The 27,968-nt window shown below is 46.2% G+C and overlaps 1 protein-coding gene across 7 annotated transcripts; it reads left to right on the top strand.

The window, feature by feature from the left end:
• The first annotated feature begins 461 nt into the window (after positions 1–461).
• nudt13 (nudix (nucleoside diphosphate linked moiety X)-type motif 13) lies at positions 462–26,276 on the top strand. 7 transcript variants are annotated; one of them, XM_085970629.1, is made up of 10 exons: positions 471–551; positions 2,190–2,251; positions 2,626–2,789; positions 10,190–10,329; positions 11,386–11,493; positions 12,385–12,491; positions 14,474–14,599; positions 17,180–17,291; positions 19,495–19,649; positions 24,887–26,276. In XM_085970629.1, exons 3-10 carry the CDS (start codon positions 2,707–2,709, stop codon positions 25,007–25,009), a joined length of 954 nt encoding a protein of 317 aa, XP_085826755.1. In that variant the 5' UTR covers positions 471–551; positions 2,190–2,251; positions 2,626–2,706; the 3' UTR covers positions 25,010–26,276. The 7 variants fall into 7 exon arrangements, with proteins under 7 accessions (XP_085826752.1, XP_085826755.1, XP_085826750.1 ...); XM_085970624.1 differs by lacking the exon at positions 24,887–26,276 and adding an exon at positions 21,891–23,105 and having other exon boundaries at positions 507–551; XM_085970626.1 differs by lacking the exons at positions 2,190–2,251; positions 24,887–26,276 and adding an exon at positions 21,891–23,105 and having other exon boundaries at positions 462–551.
• The last annotated feature ends 1,692 nt before the right edge of the window (positions 26,277–27,968 follow it).

Here is a 27,968-nt window from a genome sequence, read left to right as displayed (position 1 = left end):
TCCAGCCACCGGCGGCGCTGTCTGGGTGAACACCCTGCGCTCCACATTGCCGACACGGAGTAAAGTGACCTCCAGCCAGCAGCGGCGCTGTGGGTTCACAACCTGCGCTGCCCAGCGCAGGCGCTGCGAGAATGACCTCCAACCACCGGCGGCGCTGTGAGTTCGCAACCTACGCTCCCCATTGCCGACACTGAGTAAAATGACCTCCGGCCATAAGGGGCGCTGTGGGTGAACACCGAGTAACATGACCTCCAGCCACCGGCGGCGCTGTGGGTTAACACCCTGCCGATGCTGCGAGAATGACCTCCAAACCATAAGGGGCGCTGTGAACACCCAGCGATAAACGCACATATCACTACAGCAGCAATAACATTAATAAACTGAACGATATCCATTTATTTCTAAAACATAACATCGCAAATCCCTCATCATCGCGTTATTATTTTACGCCTAATCGGTGCTTAAAGCGGCTTGTAAGTTCAGGGGAACCCATCTTGCTTCACCTTCCCTCTTGTGGACAGTCGGCGGGCCGGGCCTTGGCGTTGCCCTGGGTAACGGTGGCGCTCGATTTATTTTGGAGCGGAAAACGGGATATTTCAGCGTTTATAAAAAAACCCGCGCGGTGTCTGAGGGTGATGCTGGCGTCAACTTCTGCTCCGCCGCGGTGAGAAGGTGCCGACCTCGGACTGACGGGGAGGCCTGGATGCCGCCTCAAATACTGACAGTCTCTGTCCCGCCACCACCCTCAGACTCCACTATGACAATCTTCTTCTTCTTAGGCAGTCCCTTGGAAGCGAGGATGACTTGCTTCAACATTAAAAATGAGTTCTCAGGTGACTGATGAGTCCCAATGCGGGACCTACAGTCTCTGTCACAGGTGGGGCAGACGGTGGTTGGCTTGACGTGCGCTCCTTCCGCTGTTTGCGCTTGGCTTCCGCTTGCTCCCGGCGAAGAGACTCGGTGTTCGGCGCCTTCCCGGATACTTCTCCTCCACTTTGTGCGGTCTTGGGCCAGGGATTCCCAGGTGTCGGTGGGGATGTTACACTTTTTCAAGGAGGCTTTGAGGGTGTCCTTGAAGCATTTCCTCTGCCCACCTGGGGCTCTCTTGCCGTGCCGGAGCTCCGAGTAGAGCGCTTGTTTTGGGGAGTCTCGTATCGGGCATGCGAACAATGTGACCCGTCCATCGGAGCTGATCGAGCGTGGTCAGAGCTTCGATGCTGGGGATGTTGGCCTGAGCAAGAACACTGATGTTAGTGCGCCTATCCTGCCAATGGATTTGCAGGATTTGCGGAGGCAGCGTTGGTGGTACCTCTCCAGTGCTTTGAGGTGACTATGCCAATGCTGCTGTCCTTGCACTCCTTGCTGTCGCTCCCTTCACAACCAGTGGCTCAGTGGGTGGCACCCTCGCTTCTGAGTCAGAAGGTTGTGGGTTCAAATCCCACTCCAGAGACTCGAGCACAAAAAGCTAGTCTGACACTCCAGTACAGTACTGAGGGAGTGCTGCACTGTCGGAGGTGCCGCCTTTCGGATGAGACGTTAAACCGAGGCCCCGTCTGCCCTCTCAGGTGGACGTTAAAAGGCCCCACGGCGCTATTGCGAAGAAGAGCAGGAGAGTTATCCCCAGTGTCCTGGCCAATATTTATCCCTCAACCAACATCACTAAAACAAGATTATCTGGTTATTATCACATTGCTGTTTGTGGGCGCTTGCTGTGTGCAAATTGGCTGCCGTGTTTCCTACATTACAACATTTCAACCTGTCCAAAACTCTGCTGTAGGTATCCTGTCCCACATCAAATCCCGTTCGCCCATCTCCCAGTCCTCACTGATCTGCATTAGCTTCCCGCTTCTCCCAATGCATTACATTTAAAATCCTCATATTTAAATCGTCCGTGCCGTCACCAGCTGGGCTGTTCACCTCCAGCCCTATTCCCCACTCACCTTCCAAACCACTCCATTCCTCTGATAGTTGACCTTTTGTGCATTATAGGAACAGGAGGAGGCCATTTAGCCCCTCGAGCCTGTTCCACCATTCAATGAGATCATGGCTGATCTGTGATCGAACTCCATAGTTGCCAGCTGTTTGATTTATTTCTGTAGTTTTACAATCCAGTTTCTAATGGAATGTCCGAAACATTTCTAAAATGTCTGTTTCTGTAAGAGGTCTGTCTTCTTCACTTACTTCTGTAGAATCGCAGCGTCTGTGGTCCTGGTCAACCAAAGTCCTGGAGCTGTAGTACTGTCTGCTGCAGGTAACAGTCAGAATAATTTAAAACTGGACTTCAGCACAAAATAGGCAAGCTCACAACATAAACCCCACCAGAATGAAGCGCATATGTCTACTGGTGCTAATTTACACTTCGGGTACACAATTTTTAAAAAACAGGGACCAGAGGGCCAGTTGGTTTTTATACAAATTAATTTGCACCAATGTACTTTAATCAGGAGACTTGGAAAAACTCAGTAATTAATTTCACCTCTGAGTTCTTGTTCTGAGCCATGCCACCAATGGAAGGCGAGATATTACCTGATGGTAAGGCAAGGCTGGTGATCTTTTTGGTCCTCTTTTGCTTGCTCCGCAGGGCTGTTTGTGTATGGGATTTAACTCAATTCTGTTTCCTAACAGCTTATGGTGCTCTTTTGGTGCCCAGAAGAGATTGGCCAGCCTTAGTCACAAACTGCAAGCTGGAGCTGTAAACAGAACGCGATGCATCTCTTTTTGAGGAATTTCAACACGCCAGCCTTGCAATTGTCCAGCAGATTGGTTTCAAATTATGTCAGTCGGATGCGGTGAGTTTTATCTCTGTGCTCCCATTTATTTATTTCAAGTATTTTTCTGCTCATCAAGTTGAGAGGTGAAGAAGAGTGCAGTTCCATGTTTTGTACGCAGTATCAACATTGGGCTCTCCCAGATCAAGCAAAGCACATGGTAGATGCAGAGCAATATTGCCAGCACTATGGGCCAAAAAATGTGTCCGTCCCAATTTCAAGAGAATTCCCTATTGCACCCACGCAAACTTTTCCATTTCCCACTCTAGCTACCAATGTTCCCTCAAAACTGTCTTTGTTGTGCAACGCCTGCTTATTTCAGTGCGTGGTCCCTTTAAATTTCTGCGCACACGCGGTATTTCAGTTGGAAAAGCTTGTGAGTGGCCTGTGCGGTACCTTGCAGATTGCTGCGCGGCTGCGCACACGCCCATTGCTAGCTACCTTTATTGCCTCAGTCTCCGGTCAAATTTTAATTTGTTTTAGTGAACGTCTTCTCACTAGTAAATAGCTACAGATTTCCATAATGATTTAATGTAGGAACCTTGCAGCCCTCAGAGGGAAGCTAATTTAATTGCATCACTGCGCACCAGATTTTAACCCGGGTTCCAGAGGTGAAACATTAATGTGCTAATCCATTGCTCCACTACAGCCTAGTTATATTGCAGAATGGCTTGTAGAAAACAGTGCTGCGATATTGCCTGAGGCTTCCAGTGCTCTAGAATGTATTTCATTTGTATTGCATAGTAGATTCGACTCAAACAGAAAAATAACTGCACATTGACTGTTTCTGGGTGCCATACCTTCCTGAATGACTGACTGAGAAGGAAAGAAAGTTGTAGTGTATGTAACCGTCTACCTTTAAGAGACTATGTATGTAACCGTTCACCTTTAAGAGAACTATTTTAGGTGTGGCACTACTTGTTTGGCTTCTGTATACGGTAATACCGACGGTGACCACACCGGTATATAAGTGCTGTGGCATGACTTATTGGGCAGATTCGCCCTGACCTTCGAATAGTAAAGTCCTGTTGTATGTTACTCCTGAAGTCTGTGTCGTAATTAACTGCACAACCCACAGACTTTACAGTGGCGACGAGTCCGATCGTACCCTGCGGCAACATTACTTTCAAAGCAACGAAAGAGCATCGAAAAGAGGCAACCGCCCTCGTCATTCGGCTGGGAGAAAACTCAAGGCTGCAGCAATAGAAAGGAGGAAGACTTTAGCGACAAAAACTTCCATCAGCAACAGGCACTGACTGTCCCTTCTGCCACGGTGACTGTGAGTAAGGGAAAGTGAAAAGAATAGCCGGAGGATAAGGGCTGGGCACTCGACCACGGTCGAGGGGGAAAAGGAGCCGGACAAAAAGTCGGGTCCAACGGCGTCGTGAGAGACCGCGACCGGCGGGAAAAGCCGGGCGGTGACCGAAGCCACGAAGCGCTGCGACCGGGAGCGTAGGCGCGGGAAGAGAGAAACTCAGCCGCAGCCGGGGAGAGAAGCACCGGACTGCGAGAGGGCTGGGAGGCGCGATTGGGGTCCGAGCGAGCGGGAGAGGCAGAGCCGACCAAGAGAGACTGCGCGAGAGCCAGTCCAGCGGCTGAACTGTCCTCCGTCAATGGGGTGTAACCAGCGCCGGTAGAGCCGAGCAAGGGGAACTGTGCGAGAGCCAGTCCAGCGGCTGAACTGTCCTCCATCAACGGGGTGTACCCAGCGCCGGTAGAGCCGAGCGAGCGGGAGAGAGAGACAGAGCCGAGCAAGGGGAACTGTGCGAGAGCCAGCCCAGCGGCTGAACCTGTTCGCCGTCAACGGGGTACCCAGAGCCGGTTGCCCTGCCATAAAAAAAAAGGGGAAAGCCTTGAAGCCGACGTGCAGGCTGTGAATCTGAAAGCCAGCAGCCGTCGCCCGTGGGGAAAGTGTACCCCTTCCGCCAGGGAAGAAACGCGGGAAGCCGCCATTAGGCGGGGAAGAAGGCAGAAGCGGGAAACCGCCATTGAAGTGGGCGGGGAGAGAAGATAAGAGCGGGAAACCGCCAATTTCGCGGGAAAGCCGCCATCTTAGAAAAAAAAAAGGAAATAATAATTTAAAGAAACACTTGTGTTGTTCCCAAAGAGAGGAAGATGCCTAAGCGTGGTAACATCAACGATTTTAATTCGGAGATAGAAGACTGGGCCACGTACGTGGAACGCATCGAGATCTATTGTGAGGCCAACAAAATAGAAGAAGACGATAAAGCTATAACCTTGCTAAACTCGATGGGCGCAAAGACATACGGGCTCTTGAAGCATCTACTATCACCAGCTAAACCGGCGGATCAGACTTTCGATGATATTGTGGCTGGTCTGAAGGATCACTTGAACCCCACACCGTTGATGTTGGCTGAACGATTCAAATTCTATGCGAGAACGCAACGGAAAGACGAAAGCAATGCGGAATACTTGGTTGAACTGCGGAGGCTAGCGAAAGACTGTCAGTTTAGGGGCAACCTGACAGAGGCACTGAGAGACAAATTCGTGTGCGGAATGTGGAAGGAAGAAACACAAAAACGACTGCTCGAAGAGAACGATCTTCCACTTGATAAGGCTGTCCTTATCGCAGCATCAAGCGAAGCCGCAGTGAAAGGAACTGCGGAAATGCAGCTAAAGGCAGCGGCACTCAGGGTACAACAAATTACTTCGGGTACAACGAAATGCTACCGTTGTGGAAAGACAACACACGACCAGAACCAATGCTGGTTTAAAAACCAAGAATGTAGGAAATGTGGCAAGCTTGGTCACATAGCTAAGGTATGCCGGTCAGGAAAGAAGACCAACAATAATGAGTCACCACAAAAGTGGTACAGAAAGGTACATGAGGTGGCTAGGAAGAGTCCGGAGGAACAGAAGTCGGACTCACACTCCAACTGCAAAGGACTGGATAGTCTGAGAATTCACAATGTGAGGAATGAAGCTGACCGACAAACTATCTGGATCACACTACAGATTGCAAAAGTCCAAGTGAAAATGGAAGTGGACACCGGATCGGCGCTGACGGTCATGAATAAGCATGACTATAAAAAGTTATTCAAGCATATTCCGCTACGGGATACGGAACTAGTACTACAGACATACACGGGGCACAAAGTATTCCCCATCGGAAAGATAGAAGTCAAGGTGAGATACAAGGATAAAGATTACCAAAGGATGGACCTGTATGTGTTGCCTGAGGGAGGTCCACCACTTCTGGGACGGGAGTGGATCCGGAAAATAAAGATAGACTGGCATTCACTAAACACCATGACGGTGGATTCCGGAAAGGAAGATGTCAAACCTGAACGGTTGTCCAGAATATTGGACGAAGCTAAAGAGGTATTCCAGCAAGGACTGGGAACACTGCGAGGAATTAAAGCAAAGGTTAAGATTGCAGAACATGCAAGCCCAAAATTTTTCAAAGCCAGATCGGTACCTTATGCAATACGACCAGCTGTGGAGGCAGAACTGGAAGAGCTTGAACGATCAGGGGTACTGTCAAAAGTGGACTGGAGTGAGTGGGCCACGCCCATTGTTCCCGTCATGAAGTCATCACCAAGTAATAAGCCAGGGGGACCGGGGAAGGTCCGCATCTGCGGAGACTTCAAGATCACAGTGAATCCGGTGCTTCACACGGTACAATACCCGCTTCCGCGGATTGAAGATATCTTTGCTTCGTTGGCTGGAGGGAAACACTTCACCAAGATAGACCTGGCTCAGGCATACTTACAAATGGAAGTCGAGGAAGAGTCACGCCAGTACCTCACCATCAACACACACAGAGGCTTGTATCGTTATAACAGACTGGTTTTTGGGGTAGCTTCGGCTCCAGCAATTTGGCAGAGGGCCATGGAGCAGGTATTACAAGGAATTCCAAGCACGCAGTGCTACTTAGACGATATCCTAATTACGGGAGAAGACGAGGAAGAACACCTCACGAATTTGAAACTGGTGCTCACCAGGTTGAAGGAATATGGCCTTCGAGTTAATCGCAAGAAGTGTGAGTTTTTCCAAAAACGGATCTCGTACTGCGGTCATGTCATTGACCGAGAGGGGCTGCACAAGTCACCTGATAAGATAGAAGCTGTCATGAAGGCCCCCGCCCCAGAAAACGTATCACAGTTAAGATCATTCTTGGGGTTGATTAATTATTATCACAAGTTTCTGCCAAATCTATCCACGGTGCTGCATCCGCTGAATGCCCTGTTGCGGAAAGAAATACCATGGAAGTGGAGTGAGGAATGTAAAAAGGCTTTTCGCAGAAGCAAGGAGTTGATTACCTCTGAAGAAGTGTTGGCTCATTTCAACCCAACGTTACCCCTTCGTCTAGCTTGTGATGCTTCCCCTTATGGAATTGGAGCAGTACTTTCACACAAGTTACCAAATGGCTCGGAAAGGCCAGTGGCATTCGCGTCCCGATCATTGACCGCCGCGGAGCAAAATTATGCTCAAATAGACAGGGAGGCCCTCAGCCTTGTGTGGGGCGTGAAGAAATTCAGTCATTACCTGCAGGGTAAGAAGTTCACATTACTGACAGACCACCAGCCGTTGGTGTCCATATTCAACCCAAACAAGGCCGTTTCCACCATGACAGCACAAAGGTTACAAAGGTGGTCTGTGTTACTTGGGGCACACCAATATGACATCGAATACAAAAGGTCCAAACAGCATGGAAATGCTGATGGGTTATCGCGCTTGCCATTGTCGATAGTAGAAGAAGCGACTACATTGGACCCGGTAGAGATGTTCCACTCGTCCATCGTGGAGTGTCTACCAATAACAAATTCGATGATCGAAAACGAGACAAGAAATGACCCGACTCTTTCACGAGTCTATGATTTAACGGTGGAGGGATGGCCAGCACAGGGCGAACCAACACTGCAAGCATTTTCACAGAGGAAAGAACAGCTGTCAGTGTGTAGAGGAACCCTGATGTGTGGATCTAGAGTGGTGATTCCACCCAAACTTCAAAAGAAGGTGTTAAAGGAGCTGCACGAGGGACATCTGGGTGGAGTGAAGATGAAGAACCTAGCAAGAGCGTTTGTATGGTGGCCAGGCATCGATGTAGACATCGAAGAAATCACTAGGAACTGCCTAGGATGTCAGAAGGTTCAGAACGCACCACCACAGGCTCCTCTGCATCCATGGGAGTGGCCCTCATCTCCTTGGCAAAGGGTACACATCGATTTTGCTGGTCCATTTATGGACTCAATGTTCCTAATCGCGGTGGATGCACACTCCAAGTGGCCGGAGGTAATAAAGATGGCCACCACCACCACGGAAAAAACCATCACAGTGTTAAGGACTATGTTTGCTAGGAATGGCCTGCCGGAACAGATCTGTTCTGATAATGGACCGCAATTTGTGTCCGAAGAATTCAAGAAATTCTTAAAGAGCAATGGGGTTAAGCACTACACGTCAGCCCCATACCATCCCGCCTCCAATGGATTGGCTGAAAGGTTTGTCCAGACCTTCAAGAAGGCCATCAAGGCCATGGGTAATGAAGACATTAATTTACAACATAAGGTGGATAGCTTCTTGTTGGCATACAGGAATGCAACACATGCGGTCACAAATCAAACTCCCGCCATGATGTTTTTTAATAGACGACTAAGATGCCGGCTGGATTTGCTCAAGCCAAACGTCAGAAGGGACGTAGAGAACCGGCAATTCCAGGGCATGAATGAAAGGGCCACTAGATCTTTTCAGATAGGTCAACAAGTTTTGGCCCGGGACTACCGTACCGAGAAATGGCGGCCTGGAACTATTGGAAAAAGGCTAGGCCCGTTGATGTATACGGTGGATCTTGGGGACAGTATAATAAGGCGCCATGTTGACCAGATCATAGGGTCAGCCACAAATGGCCAACCTACTTCACCACCTTACCCGGTTACTGTTGAAACAGAGATACCCAGAACACCTACCTCCGATCTGGTAATACTGGAATCAGAGGAACCTGACACTGTCTTTCAAGCTGAATCGACTTTGCCAGAAGCACCTACTACCCCGCCGGGAATGACGACACCACTGACAGAGTCCGGAAACCTCCAGAGAGACTGAACCTGTGAACTGTCTTGCATAAAGTTGTATATATGTTATAATGTATGTTTAATGGGGAATACGTATGTTGTAAGCTAAAAAGGGAGGATTGTAGTGTATGTAACCGTCTACCTTTAAGAGACTATGTATGTAACCGTTCACCTTTAAGAGAACTATTTTAGGTGTGGCACTACTTGTTTGGCTTCTGTATACGGTAATACCGACGGTGACCACACCGGTATATAAGTGCTGTGGCATGACTTATTGGGCAGATTCGCCCTGACCTTCGAATAGTAAAGTCCTGTTGTATGTTACTCCTGAAGTCTGTGTCGTAATTAACTGCACAACCCACAGACTTTACAAAAGTCTTTCATTTATATAGTGCCTTTCACAACCTCAGGACATCCCAAAGCGCTTTACAGCCAATTAAGTAATTTTTTTGAAATGTAGGAATGTAGGACTGTTGTAATGTAGGAAACGCGGCAGCCAATTTGCGCACAGCAAGCTCCCACAAACAGCAATGTGATAATAACCAGATAAGCTGTTTTTTTTTAGTGATGTTGATTGAGGGATAAATAGCGGCCAGGTCACTGGGGAGAACTCCCCTGTTCTTCTTCGAAATAGTGCCGTGGGATCTTTTACATCCACCCGAGAGAGCAGATGGAGCCTGGGTTTAACATCTCATCCAAAAGACGGCAACTCCGATAGTGCAGCACTCCCTCAGTACTGCACCAGAATGTCAGCCTAGATTTTGTGCTCGAGTCCCTGGAGTGGGACTTGAACCCACAACCTTCTGACTCAGAGGTGAGTGTGCTACCCACTGAGCCACAGCTGACACTATGGAAAGCATATATGAGCCAGTAACCAAAAACCTGCTTCATTCGGTTATATGGGTAGGTAGAGCTGTTCAATCCTTGGGTACGTTTAACAGGGACAGATAGTTTTCTCTTTAGCCCAATTTTGCGTACGTTTTCTTTCCTGTAGTAGGCTCTCCGTCATGTCACATTCCCCTCCAACCAAGAAGAGAGCTAGCAAACAGTGTCCCCGCCGGTGCTGCTCTGTAACCAATCAGGAGGATATGGTGAGCAAGTTGTGTCTCACAGTTTTCCCTGTGCATGCATCTATCACCATATGGGCAATCTTGTGCACGCACCTGGCACCTCTGAGTCCATGGCTGTGTAGACTGCCCCAAAGTACATGCATTTTGATGTTTGTCAAAAATGGTTTGATATACAGTACATCAGACCACTGTGGGGGCTGTCAAGCATCTGATGGTTCTTGTGTATGCAGAATTGTTACCTCACATCTGAAAACATGGAGGAACTGTTGTAGTTAATAGTCATATGAAATATCTTCTGTCTTTTCTTTTTAAATTACAGCTACCTGTTTGCACTGAAGGAGGACGATGAAGCCTGCCGGAAGGCCCTGAGCTCTGGAGCCTTCCTTCTCTTTCACGGTCTCTCGCCCCTTTTACAGAGGACCGAGAACAAGCACACCGTGCCATTTGTGACCGCCTCAGGTATAAATGCCGGAGAACAGTAGGCACATGGGGGCTGTGTCAATCCTCTATTTATCTTTCAGAAGCTGAAAATGGGCGTCTCAGTGTGGCTGGTCTGTAAGAGACTGAATACCTCAACATAAACAACAGCCATCTCCTCTTACCTTGGACAACTTTTCAACAAGTTTTTTTATATTGTTTCTGGAGTGGAGAGCCTTCCTCCCTATCTCTTCATGTCCCTAAAAATTAGCATTCCTCTTTAACGTAAGAGTAATTGTAATCGTGTGTTGTTTTTCATAGATGCATTATGTATCTCGAGGTGTAGATTGTAAGGACTTGAAAGAGTTATTTTAAAAGAAATTCTTATGTTCAATTAGCAGCATTGACAAAACAGTAGTATTGGTCAGCTATTGGAGCTGTCCAAAAGTCATATGTAAATGATTGTATACTGCTGTTAAAATGTCCACAAGTGTAGTTAGTATAAACAGAATCACACAATTCATGGTGGATTGCAGGATTGCTTCCACTTACTGACCTGATACTCGCTTGCTTGCGACTTTGGGTTCTTCTTACACAGCACCTCCCAAACGCTCGACCTCGACAGCACCTCCCAAACCCGTGACCTCTACCACCTAGAAGGACAAGGGCACCAAGTCACACACCATCCTGACTTGGAAATCTATCGCCATTCCTTCATCGTCGCTGGGCCAAAATCCTGGCACACTCTCCCTAACAGCACGGTGGGAGCACCTTCACCTCACGGACTGCAGCGGTTCAAGAAGGCGGCTCACCACCACCTTCTTGAGGGCAATTAGGGATGGGCAATAAATGCTGGCTTTGCCAGCGACACCCACATCCCACGAGTTAATTAAAAAAAGTTAGGAACATAGTAACAGGAGTAGGCCATTTAGCCCCCCCCCCCCCGAGCCTGTTCCGCCATTCAATGAGATCATGGCTGATCTGTGACCTGACTCCATACATGTGGAGTAACCTCCACTCCTGGTGCAGTATCCTGCAAACTAGTCTCCTTGTACACCGAGATGGTGCTGTTTTAAACAAGGCCACCTTCTCTTCCAGAGCTGAATGGAATTCTTCAGAAACTGGATCAGAAGGAGAAGTATCTGGAGGAGTCGGTGCTGATTGGCTGTGCAGAGAATCACGAGCCACAGTTTGCACTTGATCTAGGTAATATTACTCTGCAAGGATCTGTATACTAAATTAATGTAACTACCTTACATGCACTGTAATGTACACCTTTGCTGCAGTGTAACACTGTAGTGTACACCTTTGCTGCAGTGTAACACTGTAGTGTACACCTTTGCTGCACTGTAATACATGCAATGTATATGGAGTTAAATGCATACATACCTTTACATTAACTAGCATTGTAGAACACACGTTTTTATGAAACAACGCTATACAGATCTTGATAATATTTGCAACGTGCATTTGGCTGACAGGATGAGCCAGATTACTCCATTTGCCTGCTCCACATGAATGCAGCTCTGTCCCTTCTCCACTTACGTACACGTATTACTTGAAAGAGTGGTGGAAGCAGATTCAATAGCAACTTTCAAAAGGGATAAATACTTAAGGGAAAAAAGTGACAGGGCTATGAGGAAAGAACAGGAGAGTGGGACTAATTGGATTGCTCTTTCAAAGGTCCGGCACAGACGCAATGGCCAAATGGCCTCCTTCTGTGCTGTATCATTCTATGATTCTTTGATGTACCTCTCCTGTTTGCTCCTTGTGTGCTCTAATCCACCCTCCTGCCCAATTCACCTAGTGCAAGTGCATGTAACTACCTACTCCATATCCAACTGAGTCTCTTCTGCCTGCTCTTTGTTCACCAAAGTCCACTCTTCCATTGACTCCTTGTTTGTCCATTTGTCTGAATTCCCATCTCACCTGCTCTTTGTGAGATTTGAATCTCTCTCTCTCTGCCACAACAGCCTGAAACATCCTTAAGGAATCATATTTCGAAAACACTGAAGACTAGACGTATTCGGACTCCTCTAATGTAACTGCCCTTAACATAATTCAAGATGATGTTCTCACCTGTGCTTTTAACTTCAGGAAGAACTGAAAAGGCCAGAGCAGAATCGCTTCTGAAGGGAACGTTTGTTGATTTACGGAAAGCCTTCTTCCTCTTGGATGGAAAGGATGCGCCCCTGCTGTCCCAGGTAAGATAGAAGCTTTGGCAAATTTTGAAAATAAGCAAACTTTTTAGACCCATTGTTTCCAAGCAGGAGCAAGCATCAGATTTTGCTGGGTAGCAAACACAAGAAAAGTCATGGGGGTTGGTAAGCGCACCTGGTCACACTGTGTACTGGCTTGGGGGCGGGGGTTTGTCTAGGCTGCATATTTTTTCCAGCATCCTCGTGCCTCTCATTAGTTCAATTATAAAATTGAACTGGAAGATCCATCACAATTCCCTCTCGGGAACCGGCGCCTCACAACTTGAGCCGTCTCGGGGAAATACCCTCGGTGCCCTTTAGCTCTGCGCGGAGGGGTTTCCTGTACAGGCTGCTCCTGCACACTCTCCACTTTGCCATCTTCGTCTACCGTCCAGACTTGGCGTGCCATCTTGCCTTCCGGTTGAGGCGGAGGTCCCCATTGGAGGGCTCTCTACGCGGGAGTCCTCCCTTGTTCTATTGGGGACTTGGCCTGGAGGGTGTTGCACGGAGCAGTCCCGTGCAATAAGTTTTTAAGCAGGTTCACGGACTCCCAGGCCGCCTGCCGTTTCTGCGGCCTAGAGGAGTCCGTGTTCCATATTTACGTTGAATGTGAGAGGTTGCAGCCCCTCTTTCAATATTTGAAGGGGCTGCTCCTCGATTTTTGGCTGCACTTCAGTCCCACGCTCCTGATCTTCGGTCACCCGGTGCGGAGGGGAGCGGGCAGGTCGGAGGTCCTCCTCGTAGGACTGCTCCTGGGCCTGACGAAGATGGCCATAAACAGGTCCAGGCAGCGGGCGGTCAGGGGGATCGTTTGGCCCGATTGCCTGCCTCTCTTCCGCGGCTATGTTCGCGCCCAGGTGGCCCTGGAGATGGAGCACTTGGTGTTCGCCGGCATGCTTGAGGCCTTCTGTGACCGGTGGGCGCCGCGGGGACTGGAGTGCATCATTACTCCGGCCAACACAATTTTGATTTAATTTGTTAAGTTTTATTAAAGGTTTTATTGATTTACAGTTGATTTGATTAATCAAAAGGTTAAAAAAAGTTGACTAGTGCAAGCAAAAGAAGCACAATTCTAACAAGGCTTACAGTTGTTGTTGTTTCTTCGTACTCTTCCCTTGGAGAATAGTGTGAAGCAATGTTCCCGGTAATTTTTTTTGTGTGTGCGCAGCCCATTCACAGTTCCACGCAGGTGCGAACTTTAACATTGAAAAAGCCGGTCGCAGTCTGCCGGACTGACAGAGAGCATCTGCGCAGTTTCGAGGGAACGTTGGTGTGAAGCAGTGGAAGGATTTGTGGGCTGATTAACAGTCTGGCAGGCCATGACATGAACACTTTTTCCATGGCCGTGACCAGCTTTACAACAGCTGAATGCGGGGGGGTTAGTCCTATACGGCGGGAGGGTTTGATGGGATTCCCACAACCCTCTCAAGTATCCCAGAATTCCGAGCCGGAGCTCTGGTCTCCGCTCACTGGGACTATCTGGAGTGGGCTTCGAACCCTGCGCCTTCTGACTGGGAGGCAGGACTGCTAATCACTAAATCAGAGGTTGGCTCCACACTGGCTTATAGAGACTGAATGAGTCAAATTCCTTTTTTATTGTATAGGATTTGGGGATTTTTAACTTTTGGTGATTGCCTTCTGCAATTCTGTTTTTTTTTTCCCCCTCATAAAACTGTAAATCAGTGACATTGAAACATGACTACTGTATGAATTGACAGCTGGCCAGATGGATTTTTCTTGATTATTGGGAAACTCTGATGTATGGCTTGCTCCTTTGGTGGCAGACAGTTTGCAGTATTGACCTCTGCCATAAGATAGTGACAAATGCTTGCTGTCTATTTTTATTAGTTTTGATTTATATTTTAAGAGTGATCTTCTTGGGTTTGCATTGTGTGTTCTGAGCTTTTAGCCTGGGTTTGAATTTCAGATCAGACTGCCTGTCTGGACCTGTGGAGAGTACTTGATGATAATACTGTGATGTGTTTTAGGCACAGGGCATTCTCCGCTGGCACAGCACACACCTCTACTGCAGTAGAACTGGACACCTGACACAGAAGAACGTGGCGGGCAGTAAACGTTTCTGTAGCACAGAGGAAATAATCTACTACCCACAGGTAACCACTGGAGCGTGACTCTAATTAGCATTCAGCCAACTTTATCTGACATAGCTTATTTGTTTCTTCTAGATTCAGCTTTGTGTAGTATATCTATCTTGTTTTCCCACTGTGTACATTTATCTTCTCATACCTGCACTCAGTATAATATATTTGTATACTAATTTCCTTGTTTAGTCTACATTAATGGTACTCCTAATACAGCCCAGGGTCAATTGCAGCTCACCTCCCTCTCGCCTCAGGCCCTCAGCAGATCTGGAGTAGAGGAGTGCTCCAGGTGTCTGAGTTTTAATTCATAGACAACAACAACTTGCATTTATATAGCGCCATTAATGCAGTAAAACATTCCAAGGCGCTTTAGGGGGGCGTTATAAAACAAAATTTGACACCGAGTCAAATACGGAGAAACTAGGGCAGCTGCCCAAGAGCTTGGTCAAAGAGTTTCTTAAAGGAGGAAAGAGAGGTAGAGAGGTTTAGGGAGGAATTTCCAGAGCTTGGGGCCTTGGCAGCTGAAGGCACGGCCGCTAATGGTTGAGCAATTAAAATCAGGAATGCTCAAGAGGGCAGAATTAGAGGAGTGCAGAGATCTCATAGGGTTGTGGGGCTGGAGGAGATTACAGAAATAGGGAGGGGGGGCGAGGCCATGGAGGGATTTGAAAACAAGGATGAGAATTTTAAAATCGAGGCGTTGCTTAACCGGGAGTCAATGTAGGTCAGCGAGCACAGGGGGTGATGGGTGAACGGGACTTGGTGCGAGTTAGGACACGGGCAGCAAATTCTGGACTGTCGGCGGAGCTGGGACTAAGAAGGAAGGGAGAGGACAAATAAATATTTAAAAAGCTTACATTTTTTTTTAAGTTTCAAGAATAAACGCACGGAGATGCTTTGTTTTAAAGTTATCTTTTGTGAATATTGTGCTCTTCAAGGTGAGAGATAATGGCCCAGAAATTCGGGTCGGGGCTTCCCGCGGGTGCAAGCCCCCGACCTGCACTTACCCAGCGCGCCGGCCGTTGAGCTGTGGGCCCGCGTGGGATTCCGATCCTGGGCCTGCTCCAACTGCCGGCGCGCAGTGCTTGCGTATCCCAGGGGCGCAGTTAGTTCGATGCGTCCCCTGGGATCACGTGGGCCATGGAGAGCCAATGGTAGCAGGGAATGCTTCATTCATAAGTTTGACAGGAAGGGCTGTCAAACTTATAAATACTATAAGCCCCAAAACATCACTAAATCTTCAAATAATTTTTTTTTAAATCACATTTTTTAAATAAACTATAAATTACATGAAATAACTATTTCAAACAATAATTTAAATTTTTGAAAAAAATAATTTTATTTTCTAACGGGGCTAAAAATAAACTTACCTTTCTTTAAAGTATTTAAAAATAATAAACCTGTGGAAAAAATGTTTTAATTTTAATTAATTCACCACTTACCTTGTAAAAAGCAGGCCTTGCGACCGCTTTTTATATGTGTAACTTCTGGAGACTTACCCTCCCGGGAAAACCTACCAAAAAAACGTAAGTTCGATGCGCACACGCTGCCTCTCCTGCACACGCATTTGACCTCTGAACCCCTTCGTTCAGGGGAACAGAAGTGCCGGTTTCCCGCGCATGCGCAGTGCATACAGGAAAACGGCACTTCCATTGGGCCTATGGGTGAGTACCCCGTGGAGACCCGAATTTCTGGGCCATTAGTGTTGGGAAATGGAATTGCGTACTCCCAGTGCCAACATTGAGCATTCCCAGGTCTGGTGTAACATTAGATGCTCCTTCCAGTCTGTCTTAACAATGGGCCTCAAGCTTACCCGCAGAAGACCATCCCCCACTCTACCAGCGTGACATTCTATCATTTCCCAGCCATCCTTTGGACTCTTATTTAAAGCACGCTGATCCCACAACACAATGAGCCATTTTATGCCGATTAGTGACCCACCATCCTGCTTCTTGCTAGCAATCGGAGTGACTCAGATTAGCGAAAGAGCCGGTTCTGTTTTAAATATTTGTTACTGTTTTTAAACAATTTCTAAACAAAAGGCAAAAATTGCTACACCTTCGTCTACACCCGTCACCTGCCAGCCCAGGCTCAGTGGGTAGCACTCTCGCCTCCGAATCAGAAGGTCGTGGGTTCAAGTCCCACTCCAGAGACTTGAGCACACAAATCCAGGCTGACACTCAGTGCAGTACTGAGGGAGCGCTGCACTGTCAGAGGTGCCGTCTTTCAGATGGGACATTAAACTGCGGCCCCCTCTGCTCTCTCAGGTGGACGTAAAAGATCCCATGGCCACTATTTTGAAGAAGAGCAGGGGAGTTCTCCCCAGTGTCTTGGCCAATATTTATCCCTCAATCAGTATCACTAAAAGCAGATTATCTGGTCATTATCACATTGCTGTTTGTGGGAGCTTGCTGTGCGCAAATTGGCTGCCGCATTTCCTACATTACAACAGTGACTACACTTCAAAAAGTATTTCATTGGCTTTAAAGCGCTTTGGGACGTCCAGTGGTCGCGAAAGGTGCTATAGAAATGCAAGTCCAGTATACCCGCCTTCTTCCCACTAAGACGCTATCTGCAATTCTTTGTTAACAGATGTCTCCTGTGGTTATCATGCTGGTATCTGATGGGACATGGTGCCTGCTGGCACGCCAGGAAGCCTTTCCTCCTGGAATGTACAGTGCACTGGCTGGATTCTGTGATACTGGTAATCAGCCTTTCTTACAGTGACGCATAATGCAATGTGTGAGATTGTGTAGACAGAAGGTAACTATGAAATGTCTGGATGGGGTTTTTATTCCAATATCATTTCAAATTATTTCCAAAAAGCCTTTTATAAACTGTTTACGAGGAGACGGGAAAGTGGCCCATGATGACGGTCTCCTTGTGTGGAAGTGCCTGGCCTCTGTTTGGCTTCTCACTCTGACAGTGTGATTGAGATGGAGAACTCGCCGTGCATGGGAAATTGTGGGCACAGAACCGCATCCTACATAGATTTACACAGAGTCTACAGCACAGAAACAGGCCATTCGGCCCTACTCGTCTATGCCAATGTTTATGCTCCATACGAGCCTCCTCCCACCCCACTTCATCTAACCCTATCAGCGTATCCTTCTCTTCTTTTCTCCCTCGTGTGTTTATCTAGCTTCCCCTTAAATCCATCTATACTATTCGCCTCAACTACTCCTTCTAACCACCTTCTGGGTAAAGAAGTTTCGCTGAATTCCCTGTTGGATTTATTATGGCCCCTAGTTTTGGCCTCCTCCACAAGTGGAAACATCTTTTCTATATCTACCCTGTCAAACTCTTTCATAATCTTAAAGACCTTTATGAGGCCACCCCTCAGCCTTCTCTCTTCTAGAGAAAAGAGCCCTAGCCTATTCAGCCTATCTTGATAAGTATATTCTCTCAGTTCTGGTATCAACCTTGTGAATGTTTTTTGCACCCTCTCCACCGCCTCTATATCCTTTTTATAATACGGAGACCAGAACAGTGCGCAGTACTCCAAGTGTGGTCTAACCAAGGTCGATACAAGTTTAACATAACTTCTCTGCTTTCCAATTCCATCCCCCTAGAAATAAACCCCAGTGCTTGGTTTGCTTTTATTTATGGCCTTGTTAACCTGTGTCGCTACTTTTAGTGATTTGTTTATCTGTACCCCTAGATCCCTTTGCTCCTCTACCCCATTTAGACTCATATTATCCAAGCAGTATGTGGCCTTTTTATTCTTCCTACCAAAATGTAACACCTCACACTTACCTATATTGAAATTAATTTGCCAATTAGACCCCCACTCTACAAGTTTATTAATGTCGTCTTTGTATTTTGTCGCAGTCTTCCTCAGTATTTGCTATACATCCCAATTTAGTGTCGCCTGCAAATTTTGAAATTGTAGTTCCGATTCCTGAGTCCAAATCGTTTATGGCATCCTAATGTATTTAGGGGGAAAAAGGAAATCTAAACAGAGAGAAAGGTAGAGAGGAAATGTTAGAAGAGCGAAAGAGGGAGACAGAATTAAAAGCGAAACACAGGGGCAGAAGTCCTAAAAGAGGAAGTGAAAACGAAAAGAGGACAGGGGAAGATTCCAAAGAGAAAGGTTCAATGTGTGAGTACACTGTTGGAGAGGCACCTCACACCTTGATTCAGATTTTTATGTAGGCACCAAAGTGTATCAAAAAGGATGAAGAGTGCATTTATGCTTCCTCTGTCCACCCGCCACATATCATTGCTTGGTCAAGAAAGCAAGCAGGCAAACTGCTTGCATAGGCAAGCCATTTCCAAACCAACAACAACTTGTATTTATACAGCACCTTTAATGTAGTAAAACGTCCCAAGGCACTTCACAGGAGCGTTATAAAACAATATTTGACACCGAGCCACTTAAGGAGATATTAGGACAGGTGGAGGTAGGTTTTAAGGAGCGTCCTAAAGGAGGAAAGAGAGGCGGAGAGGTTTAGGGAGGGAATTCCAGAGCTTAGGGCCTCGGCAGCAGAAGGCACGGCCGCCATTGGCGGAGCGATTAAAATCGGGGGATGAGCAAAAGGCCAGAGTTGGAGGAGCGCAGAGATCTCGGAGGGTTGTAGGGCTGGAGGAGGTTAGAGTTAGGGAGAGGCGAGGCCATGGAGGGATTTGAAAACGAGGATGAGAATTTTAAAATCAAACCAAGTCCCTTTGCGACTCCTGACACACAGTGCGGCTCTGTAAAGGTACTTGAGAGTGGCCAAAGACCATTTTCCCTCACTCCCCGTGGAGAAGTGACCCAGTTACGCTTTGATAGGCAATCCCATGCCCACCAAGTCAATACTAGAACATCTCGCTGGGCACTGGTACGCTTGTACTTTCAGACTGATTTGCAACAAATTTGTTTTTCCTAGAATGTCGATTCTTAATTTTTTTTTCACCTCTCCCAGGAGAGACTGTGGAGGACTCTGTGTGCCGGGAAGTCGCAGAGGAAGTTGCTTTGGACGTGTCCTCGATAGAGTATTCTACATCCCAGCACTGGCCTTTTCCCAACAGCTCATTGATGATTGCATGCCATGCAAAGGTGCAACCAGGACAGAACAAGGTCAGTTGTGTTCAGACCTCTGGAGAGCAGAGAAAGCAGAGCGGTGGCTATAATTCTGCAAATTAATGTCATGATCACCTTGCACTCTATGGCAAAAAGAAAGACTTGCATTTCTATAGCGCCTTTCACGACCACCGGACGTCCCAAAGTGCTTTACAGCCAATGAAGTAGTTTTGAAGTGTAGTCACTGTTGTAATGTAGGAAACGCGGCAGCCAATTTGCGCACAGCAAGCTCGCACAAACAGCAATTTGATAATGACCAGATAATCTGTTTTTGTTATGTTGATTGAGGGATAAATATTGGCCAGGACACCGGGGATAACTCCCCTGCTCTTCTTCGAAATAGTGCCGTAGGATCTTTTACATCCACCCGAGAGAGCAGACGGGACCTCGGTTAAACGTCACATCTGAAAGAGGGCACGTCTGACAGTGCAGCACTCCCTCAGCACTGCACTGAAGTGTCAGCCTAGATTTTGTGCTCAATTCTCTCGAGTGGGACTTGAAACCCACAAATTTCTGACTCGGAGGCGACAGTGCTACTCACTGAGCCATGGCTGGCATAAGGGAAACCAAGTAAAATTACCGTACCCTCCCTAAAAAGTGGACCATGATTTTGTTTGTTTTAACGTCTCATCTCAAACAGTGCAGCACTCAGTCAGTACTGCGCTGGGAGCGACAGCCTAGATTTTTGTGCTCAAGTCTCTGGAGTGGGACTTGAACCCACAACCTTCTGACTCAGTGGCGAGAGGGCTGCCACTGAGCAAGGGCTGACACCATCATTTATATATATTATAAATAAATGTGTGTGTGTGTATATATATTATATATATATGTGTGTATATATAACATGCCATCATCTAAAGTGTTCTTTAATGTTAGTATGAGAAATTAAGTGTTTTCCACTTTTGGCACCCACTGTGTGCACGGAGCACTCCTAGGTCAGACATCACATGAGCTGGATGTAGAGCAAAGCTGTTTCGACAATGCCTCATCCAAACTCAAAAGAGCGCTCCTTACTGCAAAGTTTGCCGGTGCCAAAGCCTGACAGTAGGACAAGAGACCACAGGTTTAAATGAATCCAAAGCCAACTTAGGATTGATGTCAGAATGTTGTTCTTTGCATTAAATGTGATCAGCACTCGGAATCGACAGGAACGTCATGAGATGGGGGGGGGGGGAAATTGTGGGTTTTTCTAAGTGAATCAGCTAAGATGTACTAAATCTTTTTTGTTCATTCTCAGCATGTGTGTATCGCTGGCCAGACCAGAAATTTGTTGTCCATCCTCATTCATATTTATCTTGGGTGATCTATTTTATTTTTAAACCTGTAATAAGATTTACAGTCAAACTCTTAACTAAGTGAAAACTTTAAGGATAACAAACAGCCAGAGAGAAATGCTAACATAGACTACACAAACTGATTGGAAATCCCACTGTTCACTGACAGCACAGGTATGGGGCAATTAGCCTTTAAACAGAAAATCTTTCCCTCGTCAGGCAGTCATCACGGCCTCCTTGTAACTCAATCACTAGTGATTAATACAGCCATGATTTAAAAAAACCATGAGCAACACCGACCTTCCCATTCATGAAGAGTTGAAAAACCCACCATGAAAGTGCTTAAAATCGTGCCGGCCATTCTGGGAAACAGCAGCCAATATTCATGCAGTTGGTATCGACCCACTATCCAGATGGACGGAATCGCGGGACGCACGCAACATAAAGAACCAACACCTGATCACTGAGCTAACAGCAGAGGTCCCCGGTTTCGACCTCCCTCAAAGACAGTGGACGGCGCTCAACCCAATCCGCACAGGGCACGGACGATGCGACCACCTGCTCCACAAGTGGAAGATGAGGGACGACCCAAAGTGCGACTGTGGCCATGAGTCCCAGACCATGGAACACATCATCAATCTGCCCACTGAGATCTGTGGCGGGAGGCACCTCATTTCTCCACTCGGCATCTCAGGAGGCCATTGAACGGAGAGCCAAACTAGACACCCCATTAGAAGCTTTTCCCGTCATACAAAACAACAAATACATAGGCAACCAGCTAGTTTTCCATTATTTCTACTCTAACCAGTCACAAGATATAGCTACCCAGACCCGCTATAGTTCCTGTATCTCCTTGTTAGCTTAGGAGAAGGTGTAGGATTATTGTTGTATTTGGCCAAAGCCGTTTTTCAGCACCACCACTGTAATTTCTGAATTACTGACATGCATTCTGTCATGGCTGCAGATTGACCTGAACCACTCTGAGCTTGAGGATGCTCGCTGGTTTGACTCCGAGGAGTTAGCAGAAGCTTTAAGACGTAAACGGGGGCCTACCAGGAAAGAAATGGGAGAGCTTGCATTCTGGATCCCACCACCGTGGGCTGTAGCACATCAACTAATCAAAGAATGGACCCAAAGGCAGCAATGATCCTGAAATTCTGCAGCCACTGGATTTGTTGGGATTGTATGATGCACGGGACGTTGTTTCTTTATAACGTGCGTTGTATTTTATGTGCCTCAGCTATTAATAAGGCAGCTATAAAAAAAAACTGCATTGCATCAGAGTTTTTTCTATATCATTTATAAAGAGGAATATGATCAAGATTTTCTGTTTCCTCTATGGCACAGGACATAGGAGGAGAGAAGACAAGCGATCATAGTACAAGTGCATTATTAATATGGATCCTAATTGCATAGGATATCCGGCACAGAAACAGGCCATTCGGCCCAACCAGTCCATGCCGGCGTTTATGCTCCACTCGAGCCTCCTCCCCTCTTTCCTCATCTAACTGTATCAGCGTAACCCTCTATTCCCTTCTCCCTCACATGCTTATCTAGCCTCCCCTTAAATGCATCGATACTATTTGCCTGAACTACTCCCTGTGGTAGCGAGTTCCACATTCCCACCACACTCTGGGTAAGGAATTGGCTAATTATCAATAATAACACTCTGGTTATTGGCGGTGTACCTACTTTAAAAGTTACGCCCTGGGACTTTAAAGGGTTTGAAAATGTTTCCCAAAGTAGGTTTCATTTTTAAAAATCCGAATCTATGTTCATATTGTGTGAGTACTTCTAGCCTCATAATACAAATCAGACTGCGGAATATGGGAGCTATCCCCAAACCTGAGAAAGTCTGGAATGAGATACAGGCATGTTGCTGAAATCTACGTAAATTGCTGCTTATAATTTTAAGTTAATAATAAACTTAATTGTTGTCTTGGAGTTTGCGACTAGTTGTTTAGAAGGTCTGCAGGCAACATACAGGGTATAATGATATGTGATTCAAATCATTTTCCACATTCACTTTATCTACATGCAGCAGTCAGGTAATTGTATTGGAAAGCTGGATTATTGAAAAACCCAGTCAGGGTTGACTTTCTATTGTACTGTATGGACTGAATAGTAATATGCACAATATTTGCAATTAAATCCTATTAAAATTAAATTTACTGATCTATTTAGGTGAATATTATTTGTTTTATTTTTGTGATAGTTATAAAATATTAACAGTTACCTTCTTTAGAGTCTTTTGCATATCTCCATATCTTAGTGCTTAACACAGTGGATCACTTTCTAAAGTGCAGTGACTCTCGTTATGCGGGCTATCACAAGATAGATATGGATGAGAAAGAACATTCAGTCCATTCTAACTTATCCATGTGAAACAAAGCAACTCTCAAAGGCTTGCGCTCGAGCCAAGAGCACACCACAGAGTGCGCTGATAACAGAGTCAGGTGGGAACAGAATGAGAATAAGGACTTCTAAAATCTCCTCAATTGGTGCTGGCTTTCCCTTTTCAGTTGTTACAGTACCTGTGAGGGGTTAATGCGTGTAAACCGTACTGTACTTGGTTTTCAAACTGTCCTGTGTGGAGAACCTCTTTCAAATGTTGACTCACTCCCAGGGGGCTCCCTGTCCTATCTTCTGACAGGGTGTCAGCTAGTCAAAGAAAAACGCTGGCGTCATGTAAGAACCTGCTTCATTTCTTCAGAAATAACCCCTATTGAAAGACATTTTATTTTTTAAATTCATTCTGGGGATGTGGGCATCACTGGCAAGGCCAGCATTTATTCCCCATCCCTAATTGCCCTTGAGAAGGTGGTGGTGAGCTGCCTTATACAACTGAGTGGCTTGCTAGGGTAGTCCATTTCAGAGGGTAGTTAAGAGTCAACAGCATTGCTTTGGGTAAGGATGGCAGATGTCTTTCCCTAAAGGACGTTGGTGAGCCAGATGGTAGTTACAACAATCTGTTAGTTTCATGGTCACCATTACTAATACTAGTTTTTTATTCCAGATTTATTTAATTAAGAATTTAATTTCCCCACGTGCCATGGTGGGATTTGAACTCGGATCATTAGGCCAGGTTGCTGGATTATTAGTCCGGTAACATAACCACTATGCTACCGTTTCCCTTACTTCAAATTAACCCTGTCCATAGATAATCTAATTCAATTAAAACGCTTAGCTATGCAATTAAAGTCTCTTTATTTCGTGTTGAGTAGTTCTAAAATAACCTGGGATAATGATTACCAAGAATTGTAGTGGACCACTGTAAATAGAGTTTACGGTCACACAAGTGGCAGTTACTTCCAGTTCTGTGCAATTCAGGTGTTCAATGAGTCGTTTTATATGAATAAGCACACTTCAAAAGGCCCGAACAGCAAACCTTGTTTTTACACCATTTAAAGCTGGAGTCCTTGAAGCATTTGATAACACATAATGTGCTCTTTCATATGTACTGTATATCATACCACAAGCCTAACATTCAATGTATCAGTGTTCAAATTTTGCTGTGTCAGTCCACAGCGTGTCACAACTGCCAGGCTTGTATATGCATCTCATCTCGTGTACAACTGCAGTACCCACTTGCTGAAAAGGAACACATCACTCTTGACTGATAATGTAAGACACATATATGGCATTCCGGTACTGATGTGGTAGACTTGAGTTCAAATCCTACCACGGCAGCTGGGGAATTTAAATTCAGTTAATTAAATAAATCTGGAATAAAAAGCTAGTGCTATAACCTGGTTGAGTTGTGTGCCACCATGGAAGAGGAATTAATATTTAAAATGAGGATAAACTGATGCAGGATTGATGGTTTAACATCTTAGCTAGATACGAAAATAATGTATGTGTCTACATCTTCCTAGGTGTATGTAGTGAAAGCATTTACATTATTCAGTTCTGACGAAAGGTCTTCGACCTGAAGCGTTGACTCTGTTTCTCTCTCCACAGATGCTGCCTGACCTGCTGAATATTTCCAGCATTTTCTGTCTTTATTTCCGATGTCCAGCATCCGCAGTATCTTGCTTTTGTACAGTATTTTATATATATATACAATTCTTAAACCGACAATGACTACAAGAAAGTCAATTGGTATTTTCTGTAGCTGCAGCACTGACGTTTCTGTAGTCGATGCTTCCACAACACTTCATTTAAACCCTATTTCATTCTTGCTTAAATACATCTGAAGAAAGAAGAGTGATCCCTGCATTTATATAGTGCCTTGTCACATTACCTGGATATGCACTTGAAGTGCCGTAACCTACAGGGCTACGGACCAAGACTGTGCGAAAGACTGATACTTGGGGTGTTTTTAGTAACAACATGTATAAGTATAAGGGAGAGTGTAGAATAGTGAATTTTCCATTAATCAAATATCTATATTCTTAATGACCTGTGCATAAAATGCTAAGGTTTGCTCAAATTGTAACTGCGAGGACAGCCAGAACTAGTACAGAGCTGGAGGTTGGATGTCTGATAACGGTGAACAATGGGAGAACTGTTGTTGAAAATAAGGCTGGGTGGAATCAGGATGCTACCCTTAACCTGAGTGCCAATGGCATTCTGACCATTAGAACCAAGGTGATTTTGTTAAAAACCATATATGGGCACTTGTTAAGCAAACCTTTGATAAGAAAAAGGGATAAAACCTTGATACACAAAAGAAAACCCCGCACAGATCTACCGCGAAGACCCAAGAGTGAAGGAACAGACTGAAGACGATATCACCTGTGTCTGAGAGGCTCCAGAGACCAAGGGCGGCGAGCTACTCGTTAAACTATCACCTGTTTTTTTTTTATTCGTTTATGGGATGTGGGCATCGCTGGCGAAACCAGCATTTATTGCCCATCCCTAATTGCCCTTGAGAAGGTGGTGGTGAGCCGCTGCCTTGAACCGCTGCAGTCCGTGTGGTGATGGTACTCCCACAGTGCTGTTAGGGAGGGAGTTCCAGGATTTTGACCCAGCGACGATGAAGGATCGGCTGATATACTTCTAAGTCAGGATGGTGTGTGACTTGGAGAGGAACTTGGAGGTGGTGGTGTTCCCATGCGCCTGCTGCCCTTGTCCTTCTAGGTGGAAGAGGTCACGGGTTTAGTTGGTGCTGCCGAAGAAGCCTTGGCGAGTTGCTGCAGTGCCTCTTGTAGATGGTACACACTGCAGCCACGGTACGCCAGTGGTGGAGGGAGTGAATGTTTAAGGTGGTGGATGGGGTGCTAATGAAGCAGGCTGCTTTGTCCTGGATGGTGTCGAGCTTCTTGAGTGTTGTTGGAGCTGCACTCATCCAGGCAAGTGTTGTTAAGTATATTACTTTGTACTACGTTTAATAAATTCTTTATCTATTGCCCAAGTACTACTGGTTGCCTATTTTAGTGTCTTGTCCAAGAACTCTGAGAAAACATAATGTTCTTACAGCTGGGAAGTGGGATTAGGCTGGATAGCTCTTTTTCGGCCAGCACAGACACGATGGACCGAATGGCCTCCTGTGCTGTAATCTTCTATGATTATCGGACTATGTTTCGCACAGTGAATTTGTTTAAGTACCGACTCGTATCCGGACTATTTCAGAAGAAACAGAAGCCTAAGGGAAGTGAATTCTGCCTCAATAAGGCTCTTTCATTGCATTCAATGCACCTTAATGAGGTGAGTAACCTTAGTGCATAAACACAGCTGTTTCTGTCCCAAATAAACGGAGCACTCAAGATGCTGTAACTGGCAACTTGGCAATTCCTATTAATGCAAACAGGCAATAGTTATCGCTTTTTGGCCATTATAAGTGACTGCCCATTTTAAATGTGGAAATTTTAAGTGGTGGGGAGTCTGTGGACGATATATACTTCCAATCCCATATCATAAGATTACAAAAAGCACGTGTGGGAGGAGGAGCTGAAAGGCCGGGTACGAGATTGTTCCCTGGACACACAGTAAGTTGCCGGTCCCATTTTCTTTTTGTTTTAATTTTTGTAGATAGTTCAGTGCTCTTGCAAAGAGCTGGCATGGGCTCGAATTGGGCCAAATGGCCTCCTTCTGTGCTGTAATCATGCTATAATTCTATAGGTCTGCCTCTCTTGATTCTTCCTCCGTAGTCTTTCAGAACCAATCAACAGCAGCCAATGGAGAGGGTTGCGATGTGCAAAGACATGCGGAAAAGCAGCCCTCCCCTCCTTCATTTGGGGAAGCACATGGAGTATATGTTTTATTTTTAAGTCAATCACATATTCTATGGTCAAGGAAGTAGGTTCGTTTGGAATGTGGGGGAGAGAGGTAGCAAAATGCTTATGTGGGAGGGGTTAGGAAGTGAATTCCAGAGTGCAGTGTTGCAATGGCTGAAGGTTCTGCTACCTACAGTGGAGCAGAGGAAATAGGGTTCAAAACTGTCTAGAGTCAGAAGAGGGTAGGGTACATGCTGGGGTGTAGGGTTGGAGGAAGTTGCAGAGGTAGAGTGAAGGCCATGGAGTTATTGATAAATGAAGATGAGGATTTTGAAATCAATTTGTCGGAGGAACAGGTCGCGGGTTTGGGAGATGCTGCCACAGAAGCCTTGGCGAGTTGCTGCAGTGCATCTTGTAGATGGTACACACTGCAGCCACGGTACGCCAGTGGTGGAGGGAGTGAATAAGGTGGTGGATAGGGTGCCAATCAAGTGGGCTGCTTTGTCTTGGATGGTGTCGAGCTTCTTGAGTATTGTTGGAGCTGCACTCAGGCAAGTGGAGAGTATTCCATCACACTCCTTACTTGTGCCTTGTAGATGGTGGGAAGGCTTTGGGGAGTCAGGAGGTGAGACACTCGCGGCAGAATACCCAGCCTCTGATCTGCTCTTGTTACCACAGTATTTATGTGGCTGGTCCAGTTAAGTTTCTGGTCAATGGTGACCCCCAGGATATTGATAGTGGGGGATTCGGCGATGATAATGCCGTTGAATGTCAAGGGGCGGTGGTTAGACGCTTGCTTTTTGGAGATAGTCATTGCCTAGCACTTGTGTTGTGCGAATGTTACCTGCCACTTATCAGCCCAAGCCTGAATGTCATCTAGATTT

This window comes from Somniosus microcephalus, chromosome 29 (assembly GCF_052327205.1).
Source record: "Somniosus microcephalus isolate GS21.2 chromosome 29, FLI_Smic_1.0, whole genome shotgun sequence".
NCBI classification, from domain to species: Eukaryota; Metazoa; Chordata; class Chondrichthyes; order Squaliformes; family Somniosidae; genus Somniosus; species Somniosus microcephalus.
This window is presented reverse-complemented; position numbering and strand designations above follow the sequence as displayed.